This window comes from Cynocephalus volans, chromosome 12, assembly GCF_027409185.1.
Source record: "Cynocephalus volans isolate mCynVol1 chromosome 12, mCynVol1.pri, whole genome shotgun sequence".
Lineage (NCBI taxonomy): Eukaryota > Metazoa > Chordata > Mammalia > Dermoptera > Cynocephalidae > Cynocephalus > Cynocephalus volans.
In genome coordinates, this window is record NC_084471.1 from 9,267,999 (window position 1) to 9,281,572 (window position 13,574).

At 52.2% G+C, this 13,574-nt stretch overlaps 1 protein-coding gene across 2 annotated transcripts; it reads left to right on the forward strand.

The window, feature by feature from the left end:
- Window positions 1–1,984: 1,984 nt before the first annotated feature.
- Window positions 1,985–13,176, forward strand: TOB2 (transducer of ERBB2, 2). 2 transcript variants are annotated; one of them, XM_063075066.1, is made up of 2 exons: window positions 1,985–3,129; window positions 9,172–13,176. In XM_063075066.1, exon 2 carries the CDS (start codon window positions 9,268–9,270, stop codon window positions 10,303–10,305), a length of 1,038 nt encoding a protein of 345 aa, XP_062931136.1. In that variant the 5' UTR covers window positions 1,985–3,129; window positions 9,172–9,267; the 3' UTR covers window positions 10,306–13,176. The 2 variants fall into 2 exon arrangements, with proteins under 2 accessions (XP_062931136.1, XP_062931135.1); XM_063075065.1 differs by having other exon boundaries at window positions 1,985–3,125.
- Window positions 13,177–13,574: the final 398 nt, after the last annotated feature.

The following is a 13,574-nucleotide window of genomic DNA, read 5'->3' on the forward strand; positions in this document are numbered from 1 at the left end:
CTGACTTGTCAAGGCACCAGAACATCTGGCATAACTTGCTTACTCTAGAAGTTGCCCCCACCCTCTTCCCTCCACACATGCTTGCTTCTGAAGCTCACCATTTTTAAAGCATGGTGTGTGCCTGTCAACATATGATTATTCAAAATGGGAGGGCAATCTGGAATGTCTGAGTAGGAATTCAGATCACAATTAAGCCCTGGCAAGATGAAATCACACGTTGGGGAGAGAAAAACCTGCCTCCTCACCACATAAAAAATGGAGACATCAGCAGTTAAGAGGGTGATTACCTTTTCTTCCTTCTATTTTTATCGTTTTCTATGTGTATGCTAACCCTTTAGCCAGAGCTCCCATTTGTCAAGGAAGCTGGATTTCTCGGTTTTGTTTTAGTGGCGCTGCTTAGGGCTGGTGTGTTTCCAGCACTGCAGGGGAGATTTGAATAAAAGCACGAACGCGCAGAAACTCAATGCCTTCCTCCTAGGGATTCAGTCCGCCCACCTTCAGCCTGCAGGGAATGGTAGGAGACATCTACCCTTTATCTGCTTATATATATTCCATCCCGCCTTTCTGGGATGCCCTAGGACAACTCGTCTCAGCTCACCCTCACCTTTCTCATCATTCTGTCTTGGAAGGTTTCCCATTAAGGAATGCACACCCAACTGAGCACAGGATATGTAGGATGCAATTTGGGCCAAATGGTTATCTACCCCCCTCCGCATGGTTGTCTTCAAACGAAAAATTGCGACTATTTGAGCGAGACTTTACATAAAGTATCATATTTAATTCCCACACCATCTCCATTGAATAGACAAGGAAACCGAGAGATTGGTTACATAAAGTCAAGATCACACAGCAGGTGACAGAACTGGGATGTAAACCCACCTATTTCCATGGTTGCCTCTAATTAATGACTACAAATACCAGCATCCCTTGCGATACCTCATTGCGCAAATGCACACTCCCAAGGGCCCAGTCCAAGCATCTGGATCCAAAACCCAATCAGACGCCGCCTCTCTCCGCTCCCCGACCAATGGGAAAGCTGTTGCTAACATGCCTGCTATATTTTTAGCTTTCAGCGTTCTGGAACCACGTGGGTCGGCAGTCTGGCGGCGTGGGCGGAGCACCCCCAGGGAAGAGGAGAGGTGGGGAAGGAGAAAGAAGGGGAGGGTGGAGCGGGCCCAGGCGGTGGGGGCGCGTGTGTGACGCTCTGCCAGTCGCTGACGCACAAGGCAAGTAGTCCCAGGAGGCGCCCCCGGGCCAGAGTGTTCGCGGGGTGCGGGTGGGGGCTCGGGCTCCGGCTGCGGCTCCTTCCCGTCTCCCTGTCCCCGTGGAGTTTGCCCTCCAGACCGGCGTTTCCCTGCTGCCGTCAAGGAAAGCGTATTTGAACCCCCACCCTACCGTTGCTCTCTGCCCTTGCCTAAAAAAGTGATCAAGGAAAAAAGCGAACTGTTCGTAGCTGGAAACTTTCGGATCTCGCCACCCTACGTGGGCTAGGCAGCTGCCACTGGGCCGCAACCATCTGGAGTGAGAATAAAGGCGGAGCGGGGCTGAGGAATGGGTGGTCTAAGGGGGAACAAGGGAGAAGGCTTTACGCACAAGCCCCCCCCCCCCGGCCCCGAGCCTCCCTGGCTGGCAGTCCAGCATGCCTGTGACCTCACCAGGCACAGCCCTTTACTCCGGCCCGCGCGGTCACAGAGACAATGGATCGCCTGTGCGGAGCGGAGCAGGGGGCCCGAGCGCGCGGGGCTGACGCGCCTTGCTCCGCCGTCCGCGGGACCACCGGCGGTGCGAGCCCGGCGCCCCTTGCGCGGGCAGTTAGTAGAGGAGAGTAGCTCTCGTTCCCCACACGGGGGTCGCCAGCCGGGGGAAGCAGACACACGTCCTCACGGGGGGCCGCGCCCACGCGGGGCAGGCCGTACTGCGCTCGCGCGCCTGCGCGAAGGCGGCGAGTGGAGGGTTAACTGTGGCGCTCGGCTCACTTTACTCGCCGGCGGCCTCTCCCTCCGGCACGGCGTGCCCCAGGCCCGCTTCCCCTTTACCCTCCCTTCCACCTTACGCGGCGCCCGACGAGGCACGAGGCGCTCGGGAGACTCAGGCCACCCCGAGCTCAGGTCCGAAACGTTTCCAGAGCTCACGTCGTTCCTCAGCTCCGCCACTCGCGAAGAGACCGCAACTGAGCTACGGCCTCGGGGAACAGTCCAGGCAAACGCTGAAGCGTCGGCCTGGGCTAGGTGCAGGGCTGGACTCGGCGGGGAGAGCACCCGGAGGGCCTGGCATGTCGACCCCGTCCCCACCACATTGGTCCATCCAGCACAGCTCAAGTGAGCACGCACTGTATGCCTGGCCCGAGAGCAGCCCAGTCCCAGGCCAGGTCTCCTTGCACTCCATGAGCTCCCTGTTTACCCGGGAGACACCTTACAGGAAGAGCATGAGTTCAGAGAGTGGTTTGGAACAAGAAGAAACGAACTACGGTGGGGTGCTGTGACGGGAGGAGAAGGAACGGACAGGCGGAAAGCGAAGCCGTGCGGGGGGTCACAGGCGCGGGGCGGCGCGGCACGAGGGGGTTAAGTCGCAGGGCTGGCTGGGAAGTAGTCCCGGCCGGGCGCCCGGCCCCGCCCCTGCAGGGCGGAGGGACGCATCACGCAGGGGTGGGGAAGCTGGATCCGTGCGCAGGGTTGCTAAGGGTGAAACTTTTCATTGACTTTGCTCACTTCGGGCCGGGCCGCGGGAAGGTGCGGGTCGTCGGCGGATAGAAGCGAGTGGCTCGGACGACGGGGGGGCCAGAAGGGTAGGACTGTCCGCCGGCCACAGCCCGGGCCGTCGTCCGCCCCACAATACGAGCCACCATCCGGTCCGCCATCCCCGCGCCGTCGCCGCCGGCCGGCCCGCCCTCTGTCCCCGCGCCGCCGAGCCCAACCTCCAAAAAGCTGAGAGAATTATTATCGAGACTCATAGCCCATAACCCCCCCTTTCACCCCAACCCTCAACAAAGGAAAGGACACAGCGGCCCCCGGTCCGGCGGCGCCCGGGAAGGAAGGGAGAGTGACCTCCGCCCCGCGCCCAGGACCAGCCTGGAGGGAGAAGCCGCCCCGCGACCCGCAGACGGCCCCGCCGCCGCGGAGACCTGAGTGAGTGCGTGACGGGCCTGCGGGCGGGGGGACTCGCTCTGAGGCCCAGCCGGCCCTCCCGCCTCTCCTCTCCCCGCGCCACTCCCGCTCTGCGCTTTGCTGGACGCTCCACGTTGCTGTCGCCCCCTTTCCCCCGTCTGGCCAGCATTTTCGTTTCCCTTCTGCCTTCCCCCAGGAAACCCCCCAGCTTTTTTCCCTGTGCTTCTCTGCCCCTCACGCTGGCTCCGATCCTGGGGTACTGTCTCTTCCTCTCCCAGTTCCAGTGTGGCCCCCTCCTGTAGGTGGGGTGCATTTCCTCCCTCCCCCCGCCTCCCTCAGTTCTTCAGATCCCAGATACTCGCTAGATTTTCCTTGTTCCCCAAAGAACAGAACTCTCACCACCGTTAAATAAATCAGAGAAAGGAAGGGGAACCAGGCCTTGCTTTTCTGATTCTTTTCCCGTGTGAGGGGTGGTAATTATCACTAGAGTTTATTTCTGACCCTGTGGAACATGAGGGATGGAGGTTGAATACCCCCTTTTTGATGATGAGACCGGTCAGTGGAGACTGTCCTTGAGCCACTTGAGCCAGAATTCACATTTCGGCTTGAGCTCTTTACTCTCTTCAGTGTTTTAAGGGAAAACGAGAGAAGCGGGGGAGGACCCGTAGAGCAATACCAGTGAGTGGATTCTGGTTGTTCTCAGTGAGGTGCCTGGGGGAGAAGCCCGTACTCCTAAACGCCTTCCCCTTCTGTCCAGAGGATGGACTGTGCCCTTGAGCAGGAATCTGGGGAGGGGAAGGAGGGAGCAGAGAGAGGAGGAGAAGCCGAAGCCGGCAGGCCCTCTCCCTCCCGCAGGAGGAACCAGAGCCCCATACAGCGGGCTTCAACTTGGGGACCCGCGGACGATGTCTCAAGTGCCTGCTCAGCATCTAACCTGTCTTTTTCTCTTTCCTACCCACCCTACCCTGGGAGTGGGTTCTTCATATCCGATTTCCCAGCAGAAAAACACCCCTATTGCTTTCTTGGGCGCCTGCCCCTATCCCTCTCTTAAGCATGGGGGGAAAGAAGCTTGTGTGGGAGTAAGGATTAGGGAGGTTTAACACCCTGTAGGGGAGCTTTGACGAGGACCTGGTAAGTCTGGTCGTACAGTACCCCTTGCACTGGGAGGAGACTCACACAGAATTTTAAGTATTAAAAGATGTTGTTCAGGTGTCAAATGTATAGTCTTTCCTTTCCTGCCCGGGAACCTTTTCCCATTTCCCTTGCCCGGGTCTGATTTCTCAGACTTGGATTAGAAGTGGGTTGAGGTTTGGTCCCTGTAGGCGTCAGGCCTTCTGATTGTCGGCCCGGCGCCTCCCCACAGCTTAACTGGGAATTTCTTTGGCCAAGAAGATGGTAGTACTGGATTTAATTCCTTCCTTTCCTTTCCTGGCTGTGAGGGTGCTGGAGCCGAGCCCGCTGGGCATTAAGTGAAAAAAGCTCGTTTCTCTTTGAGTCCACCGTCCCTACAGCAACCCCAGACAGACCGCCCAACCCATGGAATTCAGATAAAGGGGCAGTGTTGGGGAGGGAGGGGGGAACGTGACCTTATCTATCCCAGCCCACTCCCTTCACCCAGAAAAAAACTCATTAGAGGCAGATCCCTAATTCAGCAGTCATGGGAGGAGGTGAAGGGAAAGAGGGGGGAAAGTTCTGCCTCTCGTAAAGCCTAGACACGGACATGGTGGGTGCTACAATACGGGGAGGAGGCCTTATGGGAAGAATTTATATCAAATGTATTAGGCGATGGGGGGGGCGCCTCTCCGCCGTAGCGCGCATGTGCGTTGGAAACTTTTCATCTGTTCTCCGACCCTCGGCGAGCTCCGTTTGCCGGGCATGCGTAGTTGAGCCTTCGCAAGGTACGCAGGGAAGTGTAGTGTGCAGAGAAAGTAGGTCACTTGCTCCAACCTGAGCCTGAGGTGTCTTGAGGGCTACAATTCCCAGAGTGCACAGCGCGCCCCCGCCTCCGGCCTGCCCGCCTGGTGGGGGTTGAGTCGAGCCTTCCTGGCTTCTGAGGAGCCTAGAATGCCTAAGAAAGGACACTCTTAGTCGGAAGGTGTCTTGTAGTCAGACCCATCGTTGTCCAGTCTGTGTTTGGCGGAGATGGTGTGGAGCTGGGCGGGGTGGTGCGGTCTGTCGGCACAAGTCCTGGAAGCCATTCAGCCCACGCCGCCCGGCGGGTGGGGCAGGTTGCCCATCTCTGTCCCAGAGGAGCGGCCTGAGCTCGGCACCTACTGGCCTTGATAAGATTGAGGACCCCATGCCCCCTTTTCCACACTTATTTATTTGAACCTGGTAGTGTTTGATTGTAGGACGATTTGGATGTTAAGACTTTGAGGTATCTGGATATTTCTGTAGGTTTGGGGCCCGATAGATTCCTTCACCATTATCCCTCATTCCCCTCTTTAAAGCAAAACTTTTTTTTCTTGTTAAAAACGTTCCTTCACGTTTTTGTCAGAGGCTTTCTCTGGAATCTGCATTGACTGAGGCCTCCTTCCAGCTTCACACCTCCTTTCTTCCCCATCTTTGTCTTTCCCTTAAGCAAGGGATCTGAATTCAGGTTTGACTTTGCTGGTGTGAGTAAACTAGGGAAAAAGGATAAGATTCTTAGTGAAATTGAAAACAATTTACTCTCACATTTGCAACTTTTTAATATATTGACAAAAGGAAATTTTGCTATTGTTCACCACTTAGCCTTTTTTCTTCTTTTTGCTGCTTATCTGGCCTTTTGTGCTTGAGTCAGGGTCGGAAAAGCTCTTAAGAGACCTCTGCGGTTGCTTAACCAATCTGTTTGTTCCTTTTATTTTATTTTTATTTTTATTTTTATTTATTTATTTATTTTTCCCTGTCTTTTTGTGACCGGCCGCACCACAAGCGCACCGGCCATCCTTATATAGGATCCGAACCCGCGGCGGGAGCGCTGCTGCACTCCCAGTGCCGCACTCTCCCCAGTGCGCCGCGGGCTCGGCCCTGTTTCTTCCTTTTATTGAAGGGTAGTTATTTCTAAGCTTCCTAATCTTTTGGGGCAGGGGCGGTCTGTCTGGTCTGGGGACCTGAACCCTTGATCTTGGTGTTACAAGGCTGTGTTCTAACCAACTGAGCTAACTATCCAGTCCCCCTAAGCTTTCTAATTTTATCACGCTTCTGTAAATATTTTATGTATAAGTTCTAGAGTTTATCCATAGCTTTCTTAAAAATGAGCAAACTCATCTTAATGGTAACACCACCTATCTTTAGCTAAAGACAAGACAGCACCAGTGCTTTAATCCTGTGTTCCATAAGCTTCTTGAAGTCAAAATTAGAGCCTGAGCTGATAGAGCAGAAAATCTCATTCTGGTTATCCTGGCATTTTTTGTAAGGTTCCACCCCACAGCCATCTGGCCTGGCCTGTTCTCCAATTAAAGAGGCAAAGGTGGCATTATATGCTTCCTTATTTGTGTGGCAACGTCACTGAAGTATAAATTGGTATGCGGGTTTAGTTGCTTATGCTGCAGAATATGGTTAGCTAGGCAGGGCTGATGACAGTGGTTCTATTGTATTTTGGGGTGGGAGGCTTATTTCCCAATGACTTTGGCCTGCATTGAAAATGCTCCCATTTTGGGGCTGAACTATTCAAGAGTGGTTAACTTGGAAGGTAATTATGGAACAAAGTTTGAGGAGGCTCAGAAAGGTGTAGAAGCCCTTTGGTCTGGGCGGAATACCAAGAGGTACATATTAAGAGGCCATGTGTTGCCTTGGGATAAGTGTCTTATGTTAACTTTGAGTCTGTTTTACTCTTTTAAAAACTCTTTGGAAACACTATCTTTAACTCCAGGCCTATTCTTGTGAACCACTGGCAACTTTCTTCACAAGTTTTTAGTCCCCTCCATGTTGGATACTTCTAGTGGCCCCCTGTGGCCCTTTCAAAACTCCATTCTTAAGAGGAGGCCTGTGGTCCTGGTGTCTAACTTGGCATCTGGTCATGAACCCAATCCTTATAATATGAAGGTCCCTTATTCTTTTTACCATTATTCTTACTTTCCTTTAAACCTAAAAGGACCCTGGGAATTAATCTTTGTTGATCACAAATGGACATTTGGAGAAACTTGGAGATAAATAAGTCTGTGTTAGAGGCTGAGATAAGGGGGAGACCAGGTTTCCTGAATCCTGAGCATTCTTGTGGAGGGCTCGGAGAGGGGTGAAATCCCGACACCTCTGCTGACTCACCATGTGACCCTTTGGTTCCTCAGACCTGAAGTGAGTGTTGTACTAGATCTAGCCTCTCTCGTGTGCTGCTCCATACTGACCCAGTGCATCTTCTCTAGCACATTCTCTCCAGAAATCTTTTTCTGAAGATTCAGTCCTAAAAATACCCCTAGGAGCAATGGGCCTAGGCCTGAGAATTACAGAGAAATGTATTGGAGCAGATGTTCAGACTCAAGATCCCCAAGCCTAGAATGAGCATCTGGACACTTCATGCTGGACCTGGAAGGGATTTTAATCAAAATCCAGCCCTGAGTCTTTCACAGGAAAGAAGATGCCCTTGATGGATCATGGATCAGTCTTGTCTTTCTGCTGAGCCCAGCAGCACAGCCTTGCCCAGAGATCTGGCTGGAACATGTTCTGGCCCTGCCTCCCCTCAGAGATGGCCTTTTTCAGTTCAGCTTCCCTCCAAACATGAGCTCAGGAGCTGCCCATTTGGACAAAGTGAGATTAGGTAGGATCACTGGCTCTCGGGACCTCACAGATCATCTTCCTGAGACATGAGGCTGGCCCAGACCTAAGGAATAAACCTTTTTGACCTCAGGGGGATCTGGCTGTGAGAGAATCCCAAAATAACAATCTGAGTGTTTATCTTGGGCTGCCTCCTCTCCAGGGATCTCTAAACACTTGATAAATCTGATCCGGTGCCGAGGACAGGTGGTCAGGCAGTCCCTGAGAGACCAAGTGATGATGGGTCCCCAGCTGGAGGCCGCAGAGTGATGGAAAATTTCTTCCCTCTACCACCCTCGTCAATTATACCCTCGCCAGAAATTACAGAGATTCCCTAAGGCCACCCAGTGCTGCTCTGGCCTGCAGGGCTCTGCTTCCCTAGGGCAGCTCCCATTAGTGTTCCCTTGTTGGCACACATCTCTGGTGTGACAGGTCTTGACTTTTTTCTGGGGATCTTGCTCTTGTCTCCATTCTTGGAGGCTCTCTGGATGGAAATACAAGTGTTGGTCATACTGTGGAGTTCTTTTTTTTTTTTTTTTTTTTTTTTTTTGTCTTTTTCGTGACCGGCACTCAGCCAGTGAGTTCACCGGCCATTCCCATATAGGATCCGAACCCGCGGCAGGAGCGTCGCCACGCTCCCAGCGCAGCACTCTCCCAAGTGCGCCACAGGCTCGGCCTATACTGTGGAGTTCTTAAATCAGTTCTGCAAACCCAGACTGAGCCAGAAAGCATGTATACCCATGTAGCCTAGGAGGATAGATGAATGTGACTGGAGTCCATGCCCCCAGTGAAAGGTTGGCAGTCCTCCTTCCTGTTCAGTGACCCGTATCCCTTTCCATTTAAGGAGGACAACTAAAGATTTTAAACTTACATCTTGGCCTGTGACAGTTTGGGGGCACAACTTCACCAAGTCATTGCAGAGACAGCAAGAGCCTGCCCTCCTCTGATTGAATTAGGGACTTGATTTTTGTGTGTGTGTCATGTATACAGTGACCTGAATTCTCAAAATGGTGGAAATCACAGCACCTTATTCCTTTAGAATTACTTTAAAATAATAGCTAACTTTATCAAAGGCATACTAATTGCCAGATACAGTGCAGGGTGGTTTATATTCTGAACTAACTTCATAATAGCCTCATGTTACTGATGTGGAAACTGAGACTCAGGAAAAAGTGACATGCCCACAGTCACACAGTCAGGCCAGCCACTCGTGGAGCAGAAACGGGCCCCTGGGTCCATGTGATCCAGATGCCTTTCTGTCTGTCCCTGGCTGTCACCACCAGCTTTCTCTGCATATCTCTTCATGGTGTCCCTCTCCTTATTTCTCATTTCCCAGAGCCATCTGGATCCCAAGCCTGCACACCTTATATCTCCTGCCACTGCCCTGGCCTGTGTGCCTGCCCTGTGCTGATTCTCTGTCTAGGAAAGGACCATGCAGCTGGAGATCAAAGTGGCCCTGAACTTCATCATCTCCTATTTGTACAACAAGCTGCCCCGGCGCCGGGCAGACCTGTTTGGGGAAGAGCTAGAGCGGCTTTTGAAAAAGAAATACGAAGGCCACTGGTACCCTGACAAGCCACTGAAGGGCTCTGGCTTCCGCTGTGTCCACATTGGGGAGATGGTGGACCCGGTCGTGGAGCTGGCCGCCAAGCGGAGTGGCCTGGCAGTGGAGGATGTGCGGGCCAATGTGCCTGAGGAGCTGAGCGTCTGGATTGACCCTTTTGAGGTATCCTATCAGATTGGTGAGAAGGGGGCTGTGAAGGTGCTGTACCTGGATGACAGTGAGGGCTGTGGTGCCCCAGAACTGGACAAAGAGATCAAGAGCAGTTTCAACCCTGATGCTCAGGTGTTTGTGCCCATCGGCAGCCAGGACAGCTCCCTGTCCAACTCCCCATCACCATCCTTTGGCCAGTCGCCCAGCCCCACCTTTATCCCCCGCTCTGCCCAGCCCATCACCTTCACCACTGCCTCCTTCGCTGCCACTAAATTTGGCTCCACTAAGATGAAGAAGGGTGGTGGGGCAGCAAGTGGTGGGGGTGTGGCCAGCGGCGGGGCAAGTGGCCAGCAGCCACCACAACAGCAGCCTCACGTGGCCCGCTCACCCACCAACAACTTGCTGAAGCACAAGAGCCTCTCTCTGTCTATGCATTCACTGAACTTCATCACAGCCAGCCCGGCCCCCCAATCCCAGCTCTCACCTAATGCCAAGGAGTTCGTGTACAACGGCGGTGGCTCACCCACCCTCTTTTTTGATGGGGCCGATGGCCAGGGCAGTGGCACCCCAGCCCCCTTTGGGAGCAGTGGGGCTGGCACCTGCAACAGCAACAGCTTCGACATGGCCCAGGTATTTGGAGGTGGCACCAACAGCCTCTTCTTGGAGAAGACACCCTTTGTGGAAGGCCTCAGCTACAACCTGAACACCATGCAGTATCCCAACCAGCCGTTTCAGCCCGTTGTGCTGGCCAACTGACCATCCACCCGCCCTCAGGGCCAGGAGCACCCAAGACCACAGAAAAGAGAAAGGAAAGGAAAGGCCAAAAAAAGAGGAAAAGAAAAATGTACAAAAAGATTTTCAATCTTCTCTCATTTCTAGAAAAAAGATCCAGCCCAGGCATGGAGTGGGAGGGGGCTCCAGAAGCACCAAATTGTGTTTAACTCAATCCCCCTACTGTTTCCCTGCCTGCCTCTGATTTATTTTGTTGGTTTGGGTTTTATATTTCTTTTTTTTCTTTTTTTTCCTTTTTTTTTTTTTTTTTTACATGTTTTCTATATAACATCTTTAATTAGTGGCTTCCTGTGCTAAGAATGGTCCAGATGTGAATTGCTGCTCCCTGCTCCCTCCGTCCCTCTTTCACACACCTGGTTTAAGATTGGTGTGTCCAAGCTCACAGGGAAGGAAGAACTACAGCTGGGACCTGACCCTCCCCAGAATATGGAGAGGCTGGCCCCATCTCACTGCCTCTGTCACCCAGCTATCCTCTCACTCAAAGCCATCCAACTTCAGCAGGCTTTCTCAGACCCTGCCACCCAAATAGGTCTGATCCCAGCCCCCACTCCCTTTTAGGCTGGGCTGCAGGGAGCTGCCAGCTGGTCACTTGACACCCTCCCCCTAGAGCTGATGTCTGTGACTACAGGGAGGTTAGCACTTTGTCTAGTTGAATTCCTTTCATCTCTGTCCTGTGGCCCCACTCAACCATCCCCTCCTGCCCCAGATGACCGTCATGGCCCTGGAGACCCAGCCATTGACACATGTGGCCTCTTTCTCTCATGCAGCCCCTTCCTCCCTGGGCCTGAGGTGGATAGGGAGGTAGGGTGTGGGTGTGTGCATGTGCACATTTGTGTGCATGCCTGGTTTGCTGTCCTGTTTTAAAGGATTCCAAGCCATGTGGATCCCTTCCCCTCTGGATGTGATTCGGGGTTGCATCAAATGCTTATTTACGTATGAGGTTGGGGAATGGGCCAGGGGCAGGTTGTTAGTCCTTTTGTAGGGTAGTGCACGTGGCGGGGTGACACTGCAGCTGAGCCTAAGACCCTCCCAGGGGAAAGCACTGCATGAAGAACTGGTTTCTAGACTACAGAGGGATCTGCACTTTTGTTTTTGACCAAAAAAAAAAGAAAGTTAGCTCTTAAGGGCCGAGGGAATACTCAAGCCTCTGATGCCTAAAAGAGGTCCCTGAACTTTGACCCTCCTGTCATGTGACCTTAGCCCAGAGTGGGAGCTGCTCACCCAAGCAACCTTGGGTGGGTGAGGGGCGGGGGCAGGGAGGCAGGATGGGAGTTTGGAGTCAGTGCCTGTAGTAGGCAGTCCTGAGCCTTGAATTGAGACTTTTTGGTCTTTTGGTTGTAGATGTTATTTTAGTACATTTGTGCCCCTGTCTGATTGAGAGCTTCTCGGTACCTCTTGCCATCCCCTTTCATTGCCCTGACCCAACCCCACTGGACCTTGATGCTGCGAGGAGTGGTCTCTTGGGCAAGCCAGGCTGGACAGGCACTTGGCCCTCCTGGCCATGTATTTGGATTGTGTAAGAGCACTCGCTCCCCTTCCTCTACCAGAGAGAGGTTGTTTCTCCCAATCCTAGGGGGCCAGCTTCCATGACATAATGCTTTGGCAAGCGGGGCACTTGGCATCAGGACCCCATTACCAGGAAGCACCAAAGCCCCTCACCACACCCCGTTCTCCCCAGGGACCCCAAGTGGGCAACTGCTGTGGCAGTGGGTCTGGCCCAGACTGACACTGCCAGCCTCCTCCCTGTAATGGGCACCAGCTCTACCTCCCCCAGCAGGGCAATGCCCTGGCTTTTCTTGGCCCACCACCATCTGTCCCCCTAGGCTTCTCAGGGGCCAGCTCAGTCTGGGCTACCCTTTTCCCAGTCCTCGTTCCCACACAGGTGACAGGTCCAAGCAGATAGCGTCTCTCTGGGAATGGTTGGATGCTGCCTTATCCCTCCTTCCAGCCCCTCCCCACACACGCACACAGGTACCCACCCACGCCCAGGTCGGCTTGTTTCTCACCATGTGTAGGGAGGGGGAAGACCAACCCCTCTGTATCTGTTGAAATACAAAGAAAACATCAGGAACACGACTCCATCTCTGGGCTCTTGGGCCCAGTTTAGTCTGTCTTGTCTCAAATCTAGGCATTTTTGCTTCAATTTTATTTTTTTTAAGAAAACAACAAAAATCTGCACTAAATTACCTGGTTTCATAGGAAAACTTTTTTTTTCATTTTTTACATTTTTTGGTGTCCGTTTGTATTGAATAATTTGCTACATTTGTAAAATGTAAGAGGTATATATAATATATGTATATTTCTAACGTAAAAACTGTAATTTTTTTCTTTTCAAGATTTTTTCTTAAAAAGAGGAGAGAAACAGATATTTTTTCAGGAAAAACAAACTTTAAAATAAAAAAAGAGGAGAATAAAACCTTTTCTCCCCTTTTCCCCATCCTCTCTCTATCCCTCTTTCCCAGGAACAGGCCGAAAGGTGGATTATCTTGTAAAGAATGTAAACTCTTAGTCCGGAATGATGTCTTTTTTCCTCAATGCGGTGAGCTATAGATTGTCTTGTTTTCTCTGTAGGGATGGGAAGGGGGCTTTGAGACAAACATGGAGAGGAGCCAGGGGAGCAGGGTAATGAACCTTTTTTTTTTTTTTTTTTTTTAGTGAAGGAAGAATACAATCAAGCGTTTTGTATTCAGAATGTTGTGCAATATTTTGGAATGGGACATTGGTGTGTTTAGAGATTTAGTTTAAAAACAAAACAAAAAGATTGATCAAATCTGTACAGTTTATATTGTTCCAGATTTTTTTAAGTTTGTATTAAAAGCATGATATATAAATAGCCTTCTGCTTGCTCCTGGTTTGTTTTGATTCTGGGATCCCTTTGGGATGGAGAGAATGGGAATGGCCCAGCCCTTTTAGGCTTCAAGAAACAGTTGGTCGTCTTCACAGTGACACCTGGATGGGCCGAATTGTCCTGGTGCCCCTTTTTGACCACCTATCCCATCAACACAGGACACCTTAGTGTGCCCACTACCACGGGTTATTTTCCACATTGGAAACAGTTTCCGTGAGGTTAGAAACTGCCTGGTTCCCTTGGCTAGTAGGAGGAGGAGCTAGGAGTGGAAGCAGAGCCTTGTGAACAGGGCGCCCCTTCATGGCATTTTTAGGAACCGCCTGCCTGTTCCCCTTCCCAGAGCCAGTGCCCATTAATGCTGCCCTTCCAGGAGGGAAGCAGCATT

Coding starts and splice junctions, on each gene's coding strand:
- TOB2 (XM_063075066.1), top strand. CDS start 9,268: ATGCAGCTGGAGATCAAAGTGGCCCTGAACTTCATCATCTCCTATTTG.